Source organism: Gekko japonicus, unplaced genomic scaffold (assembly GCF_001447785.1).
Source record: "Gekko japonicus isolate JY-2015 unplaced genomic scaffold, Gekko_japonicus_V1.1 scaffold4719, whole genome shotgun sequence".
In the NCBI taxonomy this organism is placed as follows: domain Eukaryota; kingdom Metazoa; phylum Chordata; class Lepidosauria; order Squamata; family Gekkonidae; genus Gekko; species Gekko japonicus.
In genome coordinates, this window is record NW_015163228.1 from 54,122 (window position 1) to 72,226 (window position 18,105).

General features: G+C 40.9%; 2 protein-coding genes across 2 annotated transcripts; both read right to left on the minus strand.

Moving 5' to 3' along the window:
- Nucleotides 1–2,919: 2,919 nt before the first annotated feature.
- Nucleotides 2,920–3,855, minus strand: LOC107106971 (olfactory receptor 5F1-like). The gene has a single exon (XM_015407187.1). The coding sequence runs from the start codon at nt 3,853–3,855 to the stop codon at nt 2,920–2,922; it is 936 nt and encodes a 311-aa protein (XP_015262673.1).
- Nucleotides 3,856–14,876: 11,021 nt separating this feature from the next.
- Nucleotides 14,877–15,941, minus strand: LOC107106970 (olfactory receptor 1020-like). The gene has a single exon (XM_015407186.1). It carries the CDS (start codon nt 15,939–15,941, stop codon nt 14,877–14,879), a length of 1,065 nt encoding a protein of 354 aa, XP_015262672.1.
- Nucleotides 15,942–18,105: the final 2,164 nt, after the last annotated feature.

The window sequence follows — 18,105 nt, forward strand, 5'->3', positions numbered from 1 at the left end:
CCTAGAAGGATTGGGGAGGCATTTAAATGCCTCCCCGTGCCTTCCCCGGCAAGCCAAGGGCAAGCCAAGGGAAGGCATGAGGCGTGACCTAATATGCTAATGAGCTGCACTGTCAAGGGTGTGGTCTAATATGCTAATGAGTTTATGCTGTTGGGTGCAGTGTTCCCTCTAAGCTGAGCTGGTCTGAGCTAGCTCACAGTTTTTTTAGCCTCCGGCTCACACATTTTTTGTCTCAGCTCAGGAAGGACGGCTCCAGAGCAAACTAATTTATGCGGTAGCCGAATCGCTCGCTCACAACTTTAAGGTCGGTAGAACACCAAGGAGAATTTTTGCTCACAAGACTCCACAGCTTAGAGGGAACATTGGTTGGGTGTCGCCTATTATGCTATTGAGTTCTTGCTGGGCTTTTTCTACAAAAAAAGCCCTGTATGGAAGGAACAATGAGCCTTGTCATTAATGGGGACATAGCACAGAAATGCCTTAGAAGTTAGTTTGTACAATGATCAAGCTTAAAAGGTTGACATTATTAGGAGTCAGATAGGGTAACACAACTGTTATGGAAAGGCTAACAATATACTTGAGTGCCATCTGGTGGAAAAAGGTACAGTTTCTCCAAGAATTGTGAAATGAAATGTTTTGGAATTTAAAGTATTAGGACTGGAGTTATTCCCAACATCAAAGTTTAGATATTTAAGTTAGAAAAATCCATAAATCATTATTTTGGAAATAATCTACTTGATGGGAAAGAGGCTTCTTTTTCTTGGCATTTCCCTGCAGCGTTTAAGATCGGTTCTTTCCCCTACTTGGGATTGCTAATTCTGGCTTGGGAAATTTTGGGAGATCTTGTGTGATGCCTGACTAGGAGTCTGGGAAGGAGGAAGCTTTGATACCATAGACTCTGTCCTCTGAATCTGCCATTTCCTCCAGGGAAGTGATCTATGAAATCTGGACATCAGTTATAAATCTGTTTCTGCACCATCCTTAGCCTCTGCTATGGGGAAAATTTTAGCCCCTATGAGAGGGGAAATCTGCATTTGGACTAGGCCCTGGTGAGTCCAAATGCAGATTTTCCCCACTCATAACAACATCCCTCCTGAAATAAAGACATGAAACACAGGTATTTGTGAGTTAAACTACAGTTTTATTCATTAGCTGGCTGATTAGCATAATAAACTACCCATCTTCTTTTAAGAACAGGCTGGATGTCGATTGCCAACAGGCTATCTGCATTTGGGCATCTTTACTTTGGCTCCAGATTTAGTCAGGGTTTCAGTTGGCTTTGGTTATCATAGCTTGCACATTTCCAGTGCCAAGAGGTGCCATACTTCACCCCCTTCTCTGAACATTCCATTCAAGCAGGTAAGGGTTTGGTCAATGCCTCTCAGCCACCATCCATCCCATTTCATTGACATCAGCTCCCCAGTAAACTAGGGAAATTACTTGGCTCTGTCCAGGGGGAAAGGACACTTAGGGGCAATTGTGTCAACAGCCCAGGCCATCTCTCTGTTCTAGAGAGTGGTCAGGGCCTGGACAGAATCATCCACAACTGAAGTGGTAAAATTCCCGAATGCCCATCAGGAACCTGGGACAGACCATCTTTATTTATTTATTTTATTTTATTTTTCCAACTTATACCCTGCCCTCCCTGCCAAACAGCACCCCTGTGGAGGGGTTCAGCACCCCTGTGGAGGGAAGAGGAAACAATGAGTCTGAACTCTATCAAGTAATGATCTGTCTATGACAAGGGAGTAAACTTTAACTCCCCCACCTCCAGAGCCCCTTCCTCATCAATATAATAGTGTGAGATTTGCTGAAGACTAGGATTCTCACCTCCCTGCAAACTTACAAGCCCTTTAGCCCTCCTAATAACTCTAACTCTATAAACAAAGAATACAGATCTTCACCTTTGTGTCCCCACTGAAGTGGCTCCCCCAGTGTGGTGACCACTTTTGGTGTTGCCCCTGGTGACCACTTTAGTGGTGGTCCCACACGCACAAGAGTTCAGGTTTTATCCCAGAAGCCCTGGGAAAGACGATGATGCAATCCTGTCTTCTGCTTGATGTATTTCTTGACCATTTATGAAGAATCTTGAATTTTTTTTAAAAAATAATCTTTTTTTCCCCTTTCCTAAGTATTCTAGCTAAAATATTCCAGAAGGTTATTTTGCCTAATTCATAATGTGCTTCCTTTATTTTCAGGGTATTCACTGTTAATATTTCTGAATGTGCTCTGATTCCTTCCTGACTTTCTAAGACCTATTTATCTTGAAAATCTTCATATAAATATTATAAATCAGTAATTCATCTCAAGCCTTGTTCATGTGTTACAATGAATGCTTGTACATCCTGCCTGTATGTGTACAGATTTGTTTTTAGGGAAGAGCCAACATGTGTTCATTTTACAAGTGAAACTGGGAACCAATACCTGAATAAGTGCTGGGTTTGTATCACATGTTTAACTGTACATATGCTGACTGTAACATGAGAGTTACTCAATGCACATACATAGAACAATGGAATGTACACTGGACATGGATTGCACATGCATCACTGTAACTTGTGAACAGGGCTTCAGTAACTGATGTGCTTAACAATCATGATAGATTGTAAAGAATATCAGTTCAGCAACATCATAATGATCCAGCAGTTCCTTTCCTTCCCTTTCCATCCTCATTTGAATGTTCAATAATATTTTCAGCCAAGGAGATAGAGGGTAGGGTGGACAGAGTAGGATGCTAGCCACTGTGGTTGCTTGGGTCAATTCAGCATTGTACCTGCAGCTCATAAACCAATGATAAATGATAAATTAAATGATTAAATGATAAATGACAGGTCTTCATCATGAATGGATTATTGTAATGTTTTGTAATTTAAGGCAATCCCCTGCTTGCCTCTAGAAATAAATGGTGTGGTTTCACAGCTAACAATGTTGTTTCTTCCCAAGAAAATTTAGAAGCGCTGCCTGCATTTCTTTGTTTTTGAGGCTGTAGATTAGAGGGTTCAACAAAGGAGTTATGATGGTGTACAACACAGAGATCACTCGATCATCTTCCATGGAGTGACTGGAAGAAGGTCTCATGTAAGTGAAGAGGGCTGTGCTGTAGAAGATACTCACCACAGTAAGGTGGGAGGCACAAGTGGAGAATGTCTTGATCCTGCCCTGAGCCGTACTGATTTTGAGCACAGATAAGACAATCAGGACATAGGAGAGGACAATTAAGGAAACAGTTACTGTCATGATACTTCCAGAGATCATAAAAGTCACCAGTTCAGCAAGGGAAGTATCAGAGCAGGACAGATGCAAGACAGGTGGGATGTCACAGAAGAAGTGCACTATCTTATTGGGACCACAGAAGTCCAAGGAGAAAACAAAGGCAGTATTGGCAGTGGCATTAAGACCTCCAATGGCCCATGACACTGCGAGGAGCCATCTGAGCACAGGCTGGCTCATGAGCAAGGTGTAGTGCAATGGGTGGCAGATGGCAGCATAACGGTCATATGCCATGACTAAGAGTAGAATACCTTCCGTAGCTGCTGTGGTTAGAAAGCAGTACATTTGGAGTGCGCAGCCAGCGAAAGAGATGGTCTTGTTCCCTGACACAAGATCCCATAACATCTTTGGCATGGTGGAGCTGATGTAGCAGATCTCAGTAAAGGAGAGATTGCTCAGCAAGAAGTACATTGGAGTCTGGAGGTGCTGGTCAGTCTGTATCAAAATAATAATGGTCAGGTTCCCTGCTAATGTGAACATGTATATCAACAGCCCTGTAGCAAAAAGGACAGATTGGATGTTAGGATCATCCGACAGTCCCAAGAGAATGAACTCTGTCAGAATTGTCTGGTTCTTTCTTTCCATTTCCCCAGTGAATTATATATCTGCAAAGCAGTGTCCAGGACAACTGCAGAGGGATTGCATCAGGGCAGGAAGACCTGTACAATCAGAAGAAGGTAATGTTAATTACAGATAATTAATTACTACTGCATATTATCTAAGGCTCGAAAGTCTTCTACAACTACTAAAAGGATACTGAGTTATTTATTCCTCAAAAGAATCTGCATTGTGAAAAGTGAGAGTCACTAATGCAAAGGAACACGCTCTGATGGATATCTGGCAGGCAACCTTAACTGGAGGGATTCTACCTCTTTCTGTACATGACTGATCATCCATAGATGGATTTGGGGTCAGATCAGGGCTGCCAAGAGCAACCATGGTGCCCTGGACAAAGATTCCAGCTGCACACACACCCCCGCCACCATGTGACCCTGTTCCAAACCAAATATCATAGGGTTACTGTTATCATACACAAATAGAATACGTAAGAAACTTTAAAGGAAAGGAACAGGATTATTGAAGAACAGATTTTACTGAAATTATTTATGCACTGCATGTTTCAATAAGATACGGTGCAAGACACACACATACACTTTCAAACAACCACCACCTACCACAGGTCAACATTAAAGGAGAAGAGAACAGCCACCCAGGCTTCCTGGTGATGGAAAATACTATCAAGTCACAGCCGACTCAGTGAGACCCCATAGGGTTTTCAAGGAAAGAGACTAACCAAGGTGGTTAGCCCTCTCCTGCCTCTGTGGAGCAGCCCTGGACTTCCTTGGTGATGTCCCTTCCAAATATTAACCAGGGCTTAGCTTCCAAGGTCTGACAGGATCAGGCTATCTTGGGCTATCCAGGTCAGGCTTCTGACCACACCGCTTTTTGAGACTTAGGTGAGTTTCAGAAATAGTTTATTTCTGTGAAAGGCAGAGCTCCACAGTGCACCACAAAGTCAACAATACTATATGGTTTCTCAAGTCCTTATGCATGTGTGAGGTAACTGTTCGGATCACAACCAAAATTTCTTTGGGGCCATGACTATAAATGATGGCAGCAGACCTGTCTCTTTAAATGCAGGTCTGCCCTAATCATCTTTGTGCAAGGAGGTCCCCTTAACTCACCATGGCTACTAGCAGCTATCTTCCATAAATCTGTTTAACCCTCTTTAAAGCCATCTATACTTGTGCCCATCAGTACATTCATTGGCAGTGAATTCCACAATTCAATTACTCATTAAATAAAGAAGTGCTCCTTTTTGTCTCTCCTGAATTTATGGCCCAACAATTTCTTTGGGTGCCCCTGAATTCTAGTATTATGGGACAATGGGGGAAAGCTCTATCTGGTTTCCACACCTCATGCATAATTTTATAAACTTCCATCAAATCCTCCCTTAGCCATCTTTTTTCTAGACCAAAAAGTGTGAAATCATTTAGCCTGTCCTCATAGGAAAGGTACTCCAAACCCTTAATCACCCTGGTTGCTCTCTTCTGTACTTTTTCAGTTCTGCGATATTTTCTTACCTTCTCTGCAACTGCTCCCTTCTTCACCGAAGGGGTAGGAGCCCTGGTGAGAAAAAAAGTATATGTAGCTCCCTTTGTCGGTAGTGTAGTGCATATGTAGCCAGTATTTTTTAAGTTTGGTAATCAAGGACCGTCTGCACAATGTATAGATGCATATGATTGATTCATTTCTCCTTGTTACTTATTTATCCACTTTTGTTTCTTCCTGTAACCTAACATATGCCAATAAAGGTCTGTGTATGTGTATGTATGTGAGAAAAAAAGTAACATTGAGGGACATCTTGCAAGGAGTAGGGAGACGTTCCTCACATCCTTTAAAGAACATTCTTTTGTTTTGAAAACTGATCCCTCCACAGTGAACCTACATTTATAGAATGGGTCTGCCACTATCCTTGTGACCTAGCACTCACACTGGGAAATATCACAAGCACATTTCCCCCTAGTTTTTTGCAGGACAAAAAGATCTTGTTCATCTCACCAACATTTTCAAGCAGCAATTCTGAAGTAAAAAATAAATAAAATCAAAGTTCCTTTCATTAGCTGTGCCTTTTTATCTATTATTTCTTCTCCTTATTTCTCTGGGGGAATAGTTAGAATGTGTTCATTTGAGAATTATTACAAATGCATTCAAATTATCAGCATCGTCTCAGGTGGGAGAAGCAAGAAAGGATGAGGGAATCCATGTAATGAGAGCAAATCAATATGAGAAATTGGTTGTGTCTTCTTATTATTGTGCCATGAACACCTTTAACTTAAAACATATCAAGATTATGGAAGGTTAAATACACATGTGTGACCATGTGGAGGTTTTCGTGTCATGTTTAAAGTCCTGTCATTTATCTAATATCACATTACAAGAACATGATAGCCATCTCTTAGAGAACATAGAAATTAATATTTTTACCTTATGAAGTTAACTACTGTGACTACTCATCATAAAATGACCTTGTGGATGCCCTAACACATAGGAGTGATGTTTCAACATATGCTGGCATTTTCATAGGAACCTTTTGGTCAATCCATAACCTGGAGTTGGATTGAACCAGGTTTTCTGGTACTGAAAAAGGGACGAGTGGTTCCTCAGACCATGAAAATGACTATGCTGAAAAAGATGGGGCCTGCCAGGACAAAGGCCATATCACACAGAGGCTGTATTATGCTTCTCTGCTTCATAAGAAGCTACTTTTTTGGATGGAAGATGGAGCCATATTGGGTTGTATTATGCTTCTCTGCTTCATAAGAAGCTACTTTTTTGGATGGAAGATGGAGTCATATTGAGTCGAGAGCAAGCTGGAGTCTGTATAGGTGCCAGTGCAGTTCACCAATGCCACACTCTCCAATTTATTGTAGATATGTACACCAGCTCAAGAGATGGGAAGTTAGTTGTTGCCTTCATGGATCTCAGAGCAGCCTTTGACTCAGTGCCTAGACAAAGATTATGGGATAAACTGAACAAATCTTCTATGGAAGAGCACTTCCTCTTCCTGATTCAACAATTATACACTCAGTCTACTGCTCAGGTAAGATATGGTCCTGCTGGTGAGCTGACCAAGGATATTCTATTCAACAGAGGAGTTAAGCAAGGATGCATCCTTGCTCCACTGTTATTCAATTTATACCTTAATAATTTAACTTATATGGAAATGTTAAATTACCCAATCTCTTATATGCAGATGATACCTGCCTTCTGTCAAGATCTGTATTTTGTCTATGTAAACTCATAGGTTTCTTCTCGGAATATTGTTCCAGAGAGGGCTTAGTTATTAATGTTGCTAAGTCTAAGGTTCTTCTTCTTAGTAATAAAGGAAGATGAAGTATAAGTGGTTGGTAGCAGGTCAACCTATGAAGCAAGTAGAGCATTATAAATATTATCGAGCATCCTAGGGAAATTATATGCAAGCCATCTTCTTGAGAGACTCAGAGGCTGGTTGGATTGTGAAAAGATCCTTGTAGATGAACAGGCTGGGTTTAGGGAAGGGCATTCCACTATGGGGCACATTATGATCTTAACACACATAATAGACAAATACACATATAACAGCAGTGTATTGTTGTATGCAGCTTTTGTAGATCTAAAATCTGCATTTGATTCTATTCCTAGGGTGAGGCTCTGGGATAAGCTGAGAAGTACAACAATTGACAGGAGACTCCTATTCCTGATATAAACCCTATACACTGATACAGCCATCAGGGTTAGATGTAATAAACAGGGGCATTTAACAAATGCTATCCCTGCTGAGAAAGGACTTAAACAGGGTTCTGCCCTGGCTCCATTTTTCACCACTTATATAAATGATCTGATCAGCAATATCAAAACTGTTGATACTCGTCCCCCTACCTTAAGAAATCATCACATAGTAGCCCTACTCTACGCTGATGATATGGTTTTAATATCTAGGACAATTGTTGGCCTCAAAAGGGCACTAAAACAGCTCGGTCTTTACTGTGACCTAAACCTGCTGGAGATTAACTACCAAAAGACCAAGGTTATGTCCTTTGGCAAGAGAGCTAAAACAGGAACATGGACTATAAAGGGTCATAGATTGGACCAAGTATCAAGCTATAAATATATTGGGGGCGTGTTATTCTACTCTTCTTTTAGCTGATATTTGTAATGAAAATACTGCTAAGGTAGCAATATTTTGTGCTATGGCTATCCTAACCAGACAGAAGACTATTACTGAGGAAAATGTTTGGTTGGATCCAACTATACTCAGAAATCAGTTTCGCCATGCAGAATCCAATGAAGACTCACTTTCATGACATCAATTGTATGAGCATGATCCAGGGACTGTGCATAAACAATCTTATCCTGTTTAGTCATTCATAGGTCTTTCTTTAAAAGAAACTGGTTATCTGCAAGATTTCATGCAAGAAAACATACAGCTATTCACCTTCTATGCACCTTTACGCAAAACAGAATTCAAGTCCAGTAGCACCTTAGAGACCAACAATTTTTTCCAGGCTATAAACTTCCATAAATCTCCTACTACAGACTAAAATGGCTGCCCATTTGAGAACATCTCTAAACAGTTCCTGATACCTGTGATTCTTAGTTTAAATTTATAGGCTTAGCTAGATGACTGATAGTGCTGTGAGTTAGGGCAACATGGATTTTGGCACTTTTCATGAAGCACAATATTTGCATATGTGAGAATGGTGATAGTGCTGTCATGGAAGCCCTCTGCCTTTCACTTCTGCAATAACCGTCAGTGCAGATAAGATCTGTTTTTATACATCATAGAGAAACTCATAGCAAGATGCTCATTCTGCTCAAAGAAACCAACACTTGGGTTGGTTGCAATGTTGCATCTTATTCCTGGAATCGGAAGCAAGGACCTGTATTCTGATTAATGTATTTTCTCTCACTTGGAAGCAAAGCACCTGCTACATTAAAGGCATGAGTGATGTCCCCCTACAAACCCAGGAGCAGACTACTGTTAAAGCTCGTGGGAAAGCACTGTTGTATAGTGGTTGGACTGGGACTGCAGAGACCTAACTTCATTTCCCAGTCTGCCATAAAACACATTGGGTGATCTGGGAGCAATCATGTATCTCTCAGCCTTACCTGTTTTACAGGTTTGATAAGAGGGGGAAAGGTAGGAACAACCAATTATGTGCATCACTCTAAGTACGGTCTGGCTAGAGGAAATCATATGTCTTGGGAGGAATATTACTAAGGGCATAAGGACTGTAGTTGTTGAATGTGAAAATTGACTCCCTCAAAATTCGTCTTCTGTCTCATGATATGAAAGTTCCATTTGTGATGTGAAAAATCTCATTCATACATGCAATCACCTTTTGCTGCTATAGTTCAGAATAATGAGAATATGCATACCAGAGACACTCAGTCATTTCCTTTACATTTGGGTTAATCTTCATTCATTTTAATCTATCCCATATAAGAATTAGGGAGGGAGACCTTTATTGGCAGGACCCAGTCTTATCAGATTGGAAACTCCTAGAAGCTAAAGTGTTACCCAAAGGGCTGTCTCCAATAAGTATTACCCAAAGGGTTGTCTCCAGTAGTAATTGGGGAAACTAGTGTAATGAAGACAGAGAGGGGGCAACTAGGGGATCTCCACCAGCATTTATGGGGATGTTCCCCTGAGAACTGTCAAATAAATCAGAATGAATTACAAAGAAAGGTGTTTTTTATTAAAAGAGGCTTAAAGAAAGAGCATACATAGAAAACACATGGAAAATACACACACAACTTAACTAAGAGGAAAATCAAAAGGAATTAGTGGGGACAAGATTTGGGAAGGGCAATATTTACCAGCTTCCAGAGATCAAGTAAGGAAAGAAGCCAGGATTTCTCGGGGTGATGAAATGAACCCATAGAGAGTGAGGGAAGTAGCCAGCATTTCTCAAAGCGACGAAATGAACCCATGGAGAACAGGGGCTCTTGAACTGCTAGGTTGGCAGAAGCTGGAAATTTTTATTAAAAGAGGCTTAAAGAAAGAGCATACATAGAAAACACATGGAAAATACACACACAACTTAACTAAGAGGAAAATCAAAAGGAATTAGTGGGGACAAGATTTGGGAAGGGCAATATTTACCAGCTTCCAGAGATCAAGTAAGGAAAGAAGCCAGGATTTCTCGGGGTGATGAAATGAACCCATAGAGAGTGAGGGAAGTAGCCAGCATTTCTCAAAGCGACGAAATGAACCCATGGAGAACAGGGGTGCAATGTTAGCACTGAGAATATTCACACACTACACAGGGCAGATTGTTTCCAGTTATAGGAAAAATTGACCCTCAGGCAGTCTGATGTATCTGTCCCTAATACAATGATTGTATTTCCCAAGGCAGACAAAGACTCAGAGGAACTTGTGACAGTTTGCATGAATGTGGCTAATGGAGCTATCCTGGACGACTTATTGCTCCCCTCAGGTAACAACTCACAGCTGCGGGATTGAGTTTACAATAAAGATACTCTAAATGACAAATCCTTACTCAGCCAACAGAAATTTGCCCCACGCCGAGTGCCGCATGACGAAGTGAGCTCCTGTCTCTGGTTCCAGCTCCTGCCAACCTAGCAGTTAGAGAGCAAAAAATTGCAAGTAGATAAATAGGTAATGCTTCGGTGGAAAGGTAACAGCATTCCATGCACCTTGGCATCTAGTCATGCTGGCCACATGACCACAGAAATGTCTTCGGACAGCGCTGGCACTTTGGCTTGGAAACGGAGATGAGCACCGCAACCCTAGAGTTGGATTCGACTGGCTTTCGAGCAAGGGAAACCTTTACCTATCCAGCATTTAAAACAGACCACTCCAGAGCCTCCTATCTCTTATCTCAATTTACTGGAAATGGAAGGGCATTCACTGCTCTCCGTTTTCAGACCATGCCACCTGAGCTGTTAAAAGGACGATATCTCAACCCGTACAACCAATGTATCTGTTTGTGCAGGACTTCAGTTGAGGATCTATCACAGTACAGAGGATTTATCCTCTGGTTATAATAGTAACATCTGAGCTGAACAGGCTTGCTGTCAGTTCTAGCCCCGCGCTGGTGTGAGCTACCAGCCCTGTCCCCAGCTCGCCGTCTACCCAATGGCTCGAAAGCTTCGGCGAGTAGATAAAATGGGTACCCCTCCTTAGAGAGAGAGGGCACACTGAAACCCCCCCATGGGGTGGAGCAGTGTTAGCCGGCCAACGGAAGTCCATCTTGCAAGATTGGAAAGCCTAGAGAGATCTCCTCGGCATGAAGAAAGCCTGTAACGGGCCATTACGGACAGGTGGTGGCAGTGCAGTGCTACAACTCGAAGGAGTTTGGAGAAAAGCTGACGCCATCAAACCAGGCCAAGGAAAAATGCCGTCCGGATCATGTCTCATCTTCAAAAAACTGAACGAAACCCTCGTCGGCAGCGAATGTGTGTGAATTAAGATGTATATATGTTGTCCTCCCCTACCCCACAAATCATTGTTAGTCCCTCGTAATATTGAGTAACTGTAAATCGCTCAGAGCCAGGAAGCTCTGCAGGATTCAGCGATCAATAAATTGAAAGAATTGAATTACATTTTAGAATGCCCTCTGTATATTGATCCTAGAATTAAATTCCTTAACCCAATCCCACCAACTTTACACTTAAGCACCGATATAGTAACCTTTTTGCTTTCAGATATCAATCCCACCATTTCCTATAGAATGGCACTTTATGCCCATGCTGCAAGGAAAATTAGAGATAGGGCTACGGCATGATTGTACTTTTAAAATATGCTATTTAAGAAACCTGATCTTAAGCTAATGGGGCTTGATGGGTTTGTCTGGTGCAAACTGAAAGTGTTAAATGTTTTTCTGATGACCCTTGAGTACAAGATGGGAGAGGCTGTCAGGTTATATGAATAGCCTACCAATAAAGATAAATGGGCAAGGGGTAGCATAATCAGGTGTGACGAGGTCACGTCAAGATGGGGTATTGCCTTCCTGAGAAATCCATTGTTGAAATTAAGTATCTCTTTTAGAGTGGAGGGGAGAGCTATTAGCAAATCAGCGCCCTGAGTCACTGTCCCAAAATAGATTCCCAGGCTAGTCTCTGGCCAGCATCCAATTTGTTTGTTTCCCGTTTCATCTTGCTTCCATTTCCAGGCCAGGCTGTAGAGTACATGAATTTTGGGGTGATAATTAATAAGAGGTGTCTAGATTTGGACTGCCCTTCTACAGCAAGGGTCTGGCTGCTAACAAAGCAGAGTCCATGCTTGGAAGGGACACCACCAATGAAGGCAATGGCAAATCACCTCTGCTTCTCACTTGCCTTAAAAGACCCTTGCTGCAGTCACCATAATTTGCCTGTGACTTGATGGCAATTTATACACATGAAAACACACATATAAGAATTCCCCTTCCGTACAATTTATATGCATCCATCACACTTCCAATCAATCAGTTACAATACAATTTATTTTTTCTATGATAAAATTTAATATGGTTCAGAAAACTCATAGAATTAGATCCCACCAGGTTTTTGACTGGTGAAAAGGGGAGAAAGGGACCCCTTTGAACACCCAAAATATAAGGCTCATGGGACCTGCTTAGGCAAAAGCCACATGGAACAGAGACTGTTCGAAGGAGGGACATTGGGTGAGTTTGACCTAAAAAAGTGGCTGGATCCAACCCATAGATTACGACTGGGGAAAGCTGGGTTCAAATTCAAGTTTTACTGACTACCTGCTTAATGATCATGAGGTTTTAAAGCCTCTCATCTGTCCAACTGGAAGAACAGTTCTAGGTGGTTTTTAGGACAAAAAAAAGGAAACTATTTTGCATGTTTAGAGTGTCTGAATCATAACAAAGATCTATCTTACCAGGCTTTCATTAAACCTTCATTAAACCTGTAATATTGACAACTTTCATCCCATTCAGGAAGCAAAGATTTTAATAAAAGTGCTGTATTAAACTTTGAGTGCCAGGGTCAGCATCTGTTCCTCCTTTAGCTTTCAGCTCCAAGATTTTTTTTATATAAGGAATAGACAATATTCCAGTGTTCCTGAAGGATTTTGAGCTACATAACTTCTTGGTCACTGAAGACAGCATTGCCAATTACCTGTGGGATTTTAAAAAATATTTCCTAAAGGCAACAAAACTGGCACATTGAACTTGTGAACTGAAGCACTGATAAAATTCTTTGATACAAAAAAAGAAATACAAAATGACAATAATTATAGTAGGTCTATACATCAGCATCTATAAAAAGTTCCCAAATATCTAAACATAAGTCCCTACCCAACTGCTGGCTATATGCCACACGTTCAAATGTTGATAAAGTTGCAAATTCCATTGGTTTACAAAAGATGGGCATTTATCTCTCCATTGTTTCAGTATAAATCTTTTGGCTACCGTAAGGGCATAGTTGGTTCATTTTCATTCACCATCAGTTACATCCACTAAACAGGCAAATAGTTTAAAAGTACATAAGGACCTTTTAAAAAATCAATGAGTATAATAAAACAAAGTTGATAAGAGTAATGGCTTCTTACCAAAAAGGCCAAATCACTGAACATGCCCAAAGCACACATCTTTCCTTACAAAAAGGGTCCCCTGCTCTACTGTGATCAGGAGGGGTTATTCCCTCATACTCAGGAGCATCCCTGTACTCAAGTAGGGTGTTATAGATTCAGGGATATCCTGAAGGAACAAGCAAGTCTCCATTTTGAATTACTTTATTTTTTAAATCATGGGATACTCTTTCTAATTTTTTTGCCATAGAGACCAAAATGTCCTGGCAGTTCCTAATTCTGCCACTTTCCCATCATATGTATCCCATAAGCTTCCTCCATCAGTGGGAGGGCTATTCAGGGAAGCGGATGTGGCCCAGTGCCATTGTGATGTAGTGGTTATGAGTGGTAGATTCTAATCTGGAGAACTGGGTTTGATTCCCAACTTCTCCGCATGAAGCCAGCTGGATGATGTTTATGGGTCAGTCACAATTCTCTCAGAGTTCTCTCAGGCTGAACTACTTCACAGGGTGTCTGTTGTGGGGAGAGGAAGGGAAGATGACTGTAAGCTGTTTTGAGACTCCTTTGGGTAGAGAAAAGCAGGGTATAAAAACCAACTCTTCTTCTTATGAAGAAGGGGTTATGAAAGGACCACTTTGGGGCAGATCATGACTTAATGGGAATCGTGCAAAAGGTTGCTTAACCAAGTAAGCCTTGAATAAGATGGTGACCCTCTAATAATGAATCATTCACACGATTTACACAATTCACTAACAGAAATCGTTTATGTGGGCAAGAAAGTACACATCATTGCATAATTAGTACTCATGTGAACAATAATTCATTTTATCCCTAAAAGGGCATTTCTTTTTTTCTTTTTTAATGTAGATCTATCCTTTCTCTCTGATTACAAATTGAAGACATTCATCTCAGAAAATTAGCCATGATCAGTATTCACATCTGGAAATATCACTTCAGATTAGTATCCACCCTTACCTCAGTGTGGGTGGAGAAGAATACCAGGGTTTGAGCAGTAAAGAAACTCTGTCCCAGCCAATCTATTTTACCACTCTTCCCTGGAGACACAATCCACAAATTGTGGGATCCAGACCTGTATTACTCAGGATGAATGGATCCAGTAAGTCTAGGACAGAAATGGAATTACTTGTCTTAGATGTGAAGCAGAGAACTCATGCCCATCCATTCCTCTCTTGTAATGGAGATAATGATACAATCCAAGTTGATCTTGGGTTGGATCCAGTTGACCTTTGCACTCTATCTCACCCAACTCTCCTTCTTCTTACTACAGATCCTGCCTAACTTGGCACTTGACCATGCAGGTCCAATGATCCTCAGCATAGCCTTTTTGGGGTGGTCAAAGGGAATCGTTACTATTTTCTCACTAGTAGAATAACTAGTTGGATGCAGTGTTCTCTCTAAGATGAGTTAGTGTGAGCTAGCTTACAGTTGTTTAGCCTCTGGCTGACACATTTTTGTCTTAGCTCAGGAAGGATGTCTCCAAAGCACACTAATTTATGCAGTAGCCAAATCACTCAGTCACAACTTTAATGCCAGTAGCTCACAAAGTAGAATTTTTGAGCCCTGAAAAACAATTCCTTCTGTTACATCCTACCCATTTTTTCCGAAGGGCATTTTGTACATCCCTGTTCCTCAAACTGTATATGATTGGATTAAGCATAGGTGCAATGATCCCATAGAAAACAGACAAAACCTGGTCCTTTTTCTGAGAAGTATTGCTAGGGATAAGGTATGTAATGATTGCAGTGCCATAAAATATGTTGACCACAACGAGGTGAGAAACACAGGTGGAGAAGGCTTTGAGACGGCCATCCTTCGTATGGATCCTGAGGATGGATGTGACTATGTAGACATAAGACACTAGTGTACACAGGAAGGAACCAATTATCACACTTCCACCCACCATAAGGACTACAATACGATTGACTTGAGTGCTGGAGCATGAAAGCTGCAAAAGAGGTGGGACATCACAGAAAAAGTGATGGATGACGTTGTCCTGACAGAAGGACAAAAGGGACATGAGGGCAGCGTGCACACCTGAATTAGCCAAGCCCAGAAACCAAGCAGTGGCTGCTAAAGAGACACAAACTTTGGGGCTCATAAGCACACTGTAATGCAGTGGATGACAGATGGCAGCATATCGGTCATAGGCCATGACACCCAGCAGGAGGCATTCAGTACCAGCAAACGAGATGAAGAAGTACATCTGGGAGAAGCAAGCTGACAGAGAGATAGTTTTGTCTTGAGACAGGTAATTCATCAGCATCTTGGGGACAGTGGAAGTTGTATACCCAATGTCTACCACAGAGAGATTGCCTAGGAAGAAATACATGGGGCTATGAAGTTTCCTGTCCAAGCTGATGGTGAGAAGGAGAAGAACATTCCCAGACAGGGCCACTAAGTAGATGAGGAGAAAGAGACCAAACAGAATGAGCTGGGTTTCAGGGTTGCTGGAGAGTCCCAGGAGTACAAATTCAGTGACGGCTGTGTTGTTCTGCAATATTTGGCGTGGAAGCTCCATCTGAGAAGGAATATCAACGTTTTGTAATTTTTGATTTGGTTGGAAACCATTCATTGAACATATGTTATGGAGTGACAATACCATGTTAAATGCCACCCCCAATTGATTTAAATATGATGTAGGTAGCTCTAATGATCAACATTTCTGGACAATAAAAAGAAGAGAATTTCTAAAACCTTTGCTGCAACTCTACTGTCATCTCCTGAATATTTTTTCTCCTGAACCATGCTGCAGAGTTCCCTAGGTGATAGCAGGTGATATTTCATTCTTGCTAGACACTGAAAAAGAAGTTCAAATTCCCAGGAAAGTGAATAGCTGGGAAAGGTTAGGAAGTGGTATGTATCAGTTAGACTTATTGCTTTGCCAAAGTCCAAGGGTGTAACACAATTGATACATAGGAGAATGTTGTTGAGATGAAATATCTTTCATTTCCTGAGTTGTGGGGTGTCTTTTGATATACTTTTAAAAAACCAATACTAATCTATGTTTTCTGTTGATGAACCAGTTAACAATTAACTTTTACTGGATAATCTTGTGTGTATATTTTTTTTCTCTTTTCTGTTAACATTGGTGTTAGCCAATTAAAATATATATGGAAGAAAGTAATTCCAGTACCATCCTCTCTGAACAGCATTTGAGGAAATGTTTAATCAAAGAAGATGAATGAATGGGAAGAAAGACTTTAATTCTCATAATTAGAACATCCTCCACTATTCACCATTATTTCTTCTTGCTTTACTATTTACAGCAAGGGTTTTTTGCTGAGATATTAACTGTGCAATGAATGCCTAGTCAGAAGCAAGCTGCTCTGTGTTCAGTAGTATTCTTAGGTAAGTATGCATCATGACTATTTCAGTGGCTAGCACTGATATTCTAAGGAAGGGCTGGGGTCAAAAATGTCCATTTTACACTACACCTGTCTTCACCCCATCTTCTACCTCCCATCTGTTCATTCTGATCAAATCCTTGCGAAGCATGAGATGTAATCTTATCTAGGCAACTGGATTACTTCTACATCAGCTTTAAATCCAAGTTCAAACATTTCCCTCAAGACCTGCCCTTACCCATTATGGCCTGAAGGAGTAATCTTGTGGCTCCGAAGCCCAGCTTCCCAAGATAAATAGAGCAGCACAAAAAATGTCAGCCGGTTGTCTGAGACCAGTGAGATGCTGGACTAGATGACAGTGACATGAGGAAATTGTTCTAGTAGCAGATTAAAAAATCATAGCATGGAGAGATGCCTTTTGTGATTAATATGTCCACTATTTTCCTTAACATTCCATATCCTACACAAATTAGAGGTAATTTTGTGGAACGTTTTTCCAACTTGATTGGTTAGTTGGGTTGCTGGGGAGTCCAAAGGGTCAGTGACCCTCTTCCTTCATGTGTTAGATAGGTAGAATAGTGCATCTCTATACATTATTAGCCTTCCTCCAAGGAGCTCAGAACAGGATCCCTGTGTCTTCTGCTCTGTTTTATCCTCACTGCAGCATTTGAAGCCAATTAGGCTGAGATAGAACAAAGGGCCAAAAGTCAATGAATTAGTTTCACTGCTAAGTGGGACTTGAACCCAGGTCATGCTCCACCCTGGCTCTAGTAAGCATTTATGTTCATCTGTCTGATGTTTTGAATATTTTTGATGTTTTAACACCATCGGTTGAGTTCCTCCACTCTCGCCTTGCTTTGAGAAGCCATCCTCAAGGTTCTATTAGCTATAATAATACTGACATATTTGTAAACTGTTCTCAATTAACTGAAATCAGAACTCAAACATATACAGTTATATTCATACACGTATACACATTTCACATATATGTATATGTGGGGGGGTGCATTAGCATATATGCCCCTTTTCTTCTCATCCCTTCACTCGTAAAGCTGATATCATTCCTTATAACACAGAAAATCTTCCAAGTCTGGTTTTTGTTTTTGTTTTTCATGTGAAAACTTGCATATGAATGTTAGGGTAATCTGGGGAACAAATAAATTACATTATTTTCATATTTTAAAAGAATAAATGAAAAGTTAAGACAAATTAGACTTTCCAATGCAGTTTACCTGTTTTGTTTATTGAAAGTCATATATTTTGTAGTCCCATTCAAAAAGTACTTCAATAAAGTTGATATTCTAACCTCACATGCCAAACTCAGCATCTGTTCAGCCTGTGTCTTATCAAACACGCTTTTGCAACTTATACTTCAAAAGGCGTGCTAAAAATCCTAGTGGAGTTTTCCCAGGAGACCATGTG

What these genes read in the sequence shown, in the direction of transcription:
- LOC107106971 (XM_015407187.1), bottom strand. Translation starts at nt 3,855, where the DNA reads ATGGAAAGAAAGAACCAGACAATTCTGACAGAGTTCATTCTCTTGGGA.
- LOC107106970 (XM_015407186.1), bottom strand. Translation starts at nt 15,941, where the DNA reads ATGGTATTGTCACTCCATAACATATGTTCAATGAATGGTTTCCAACCA.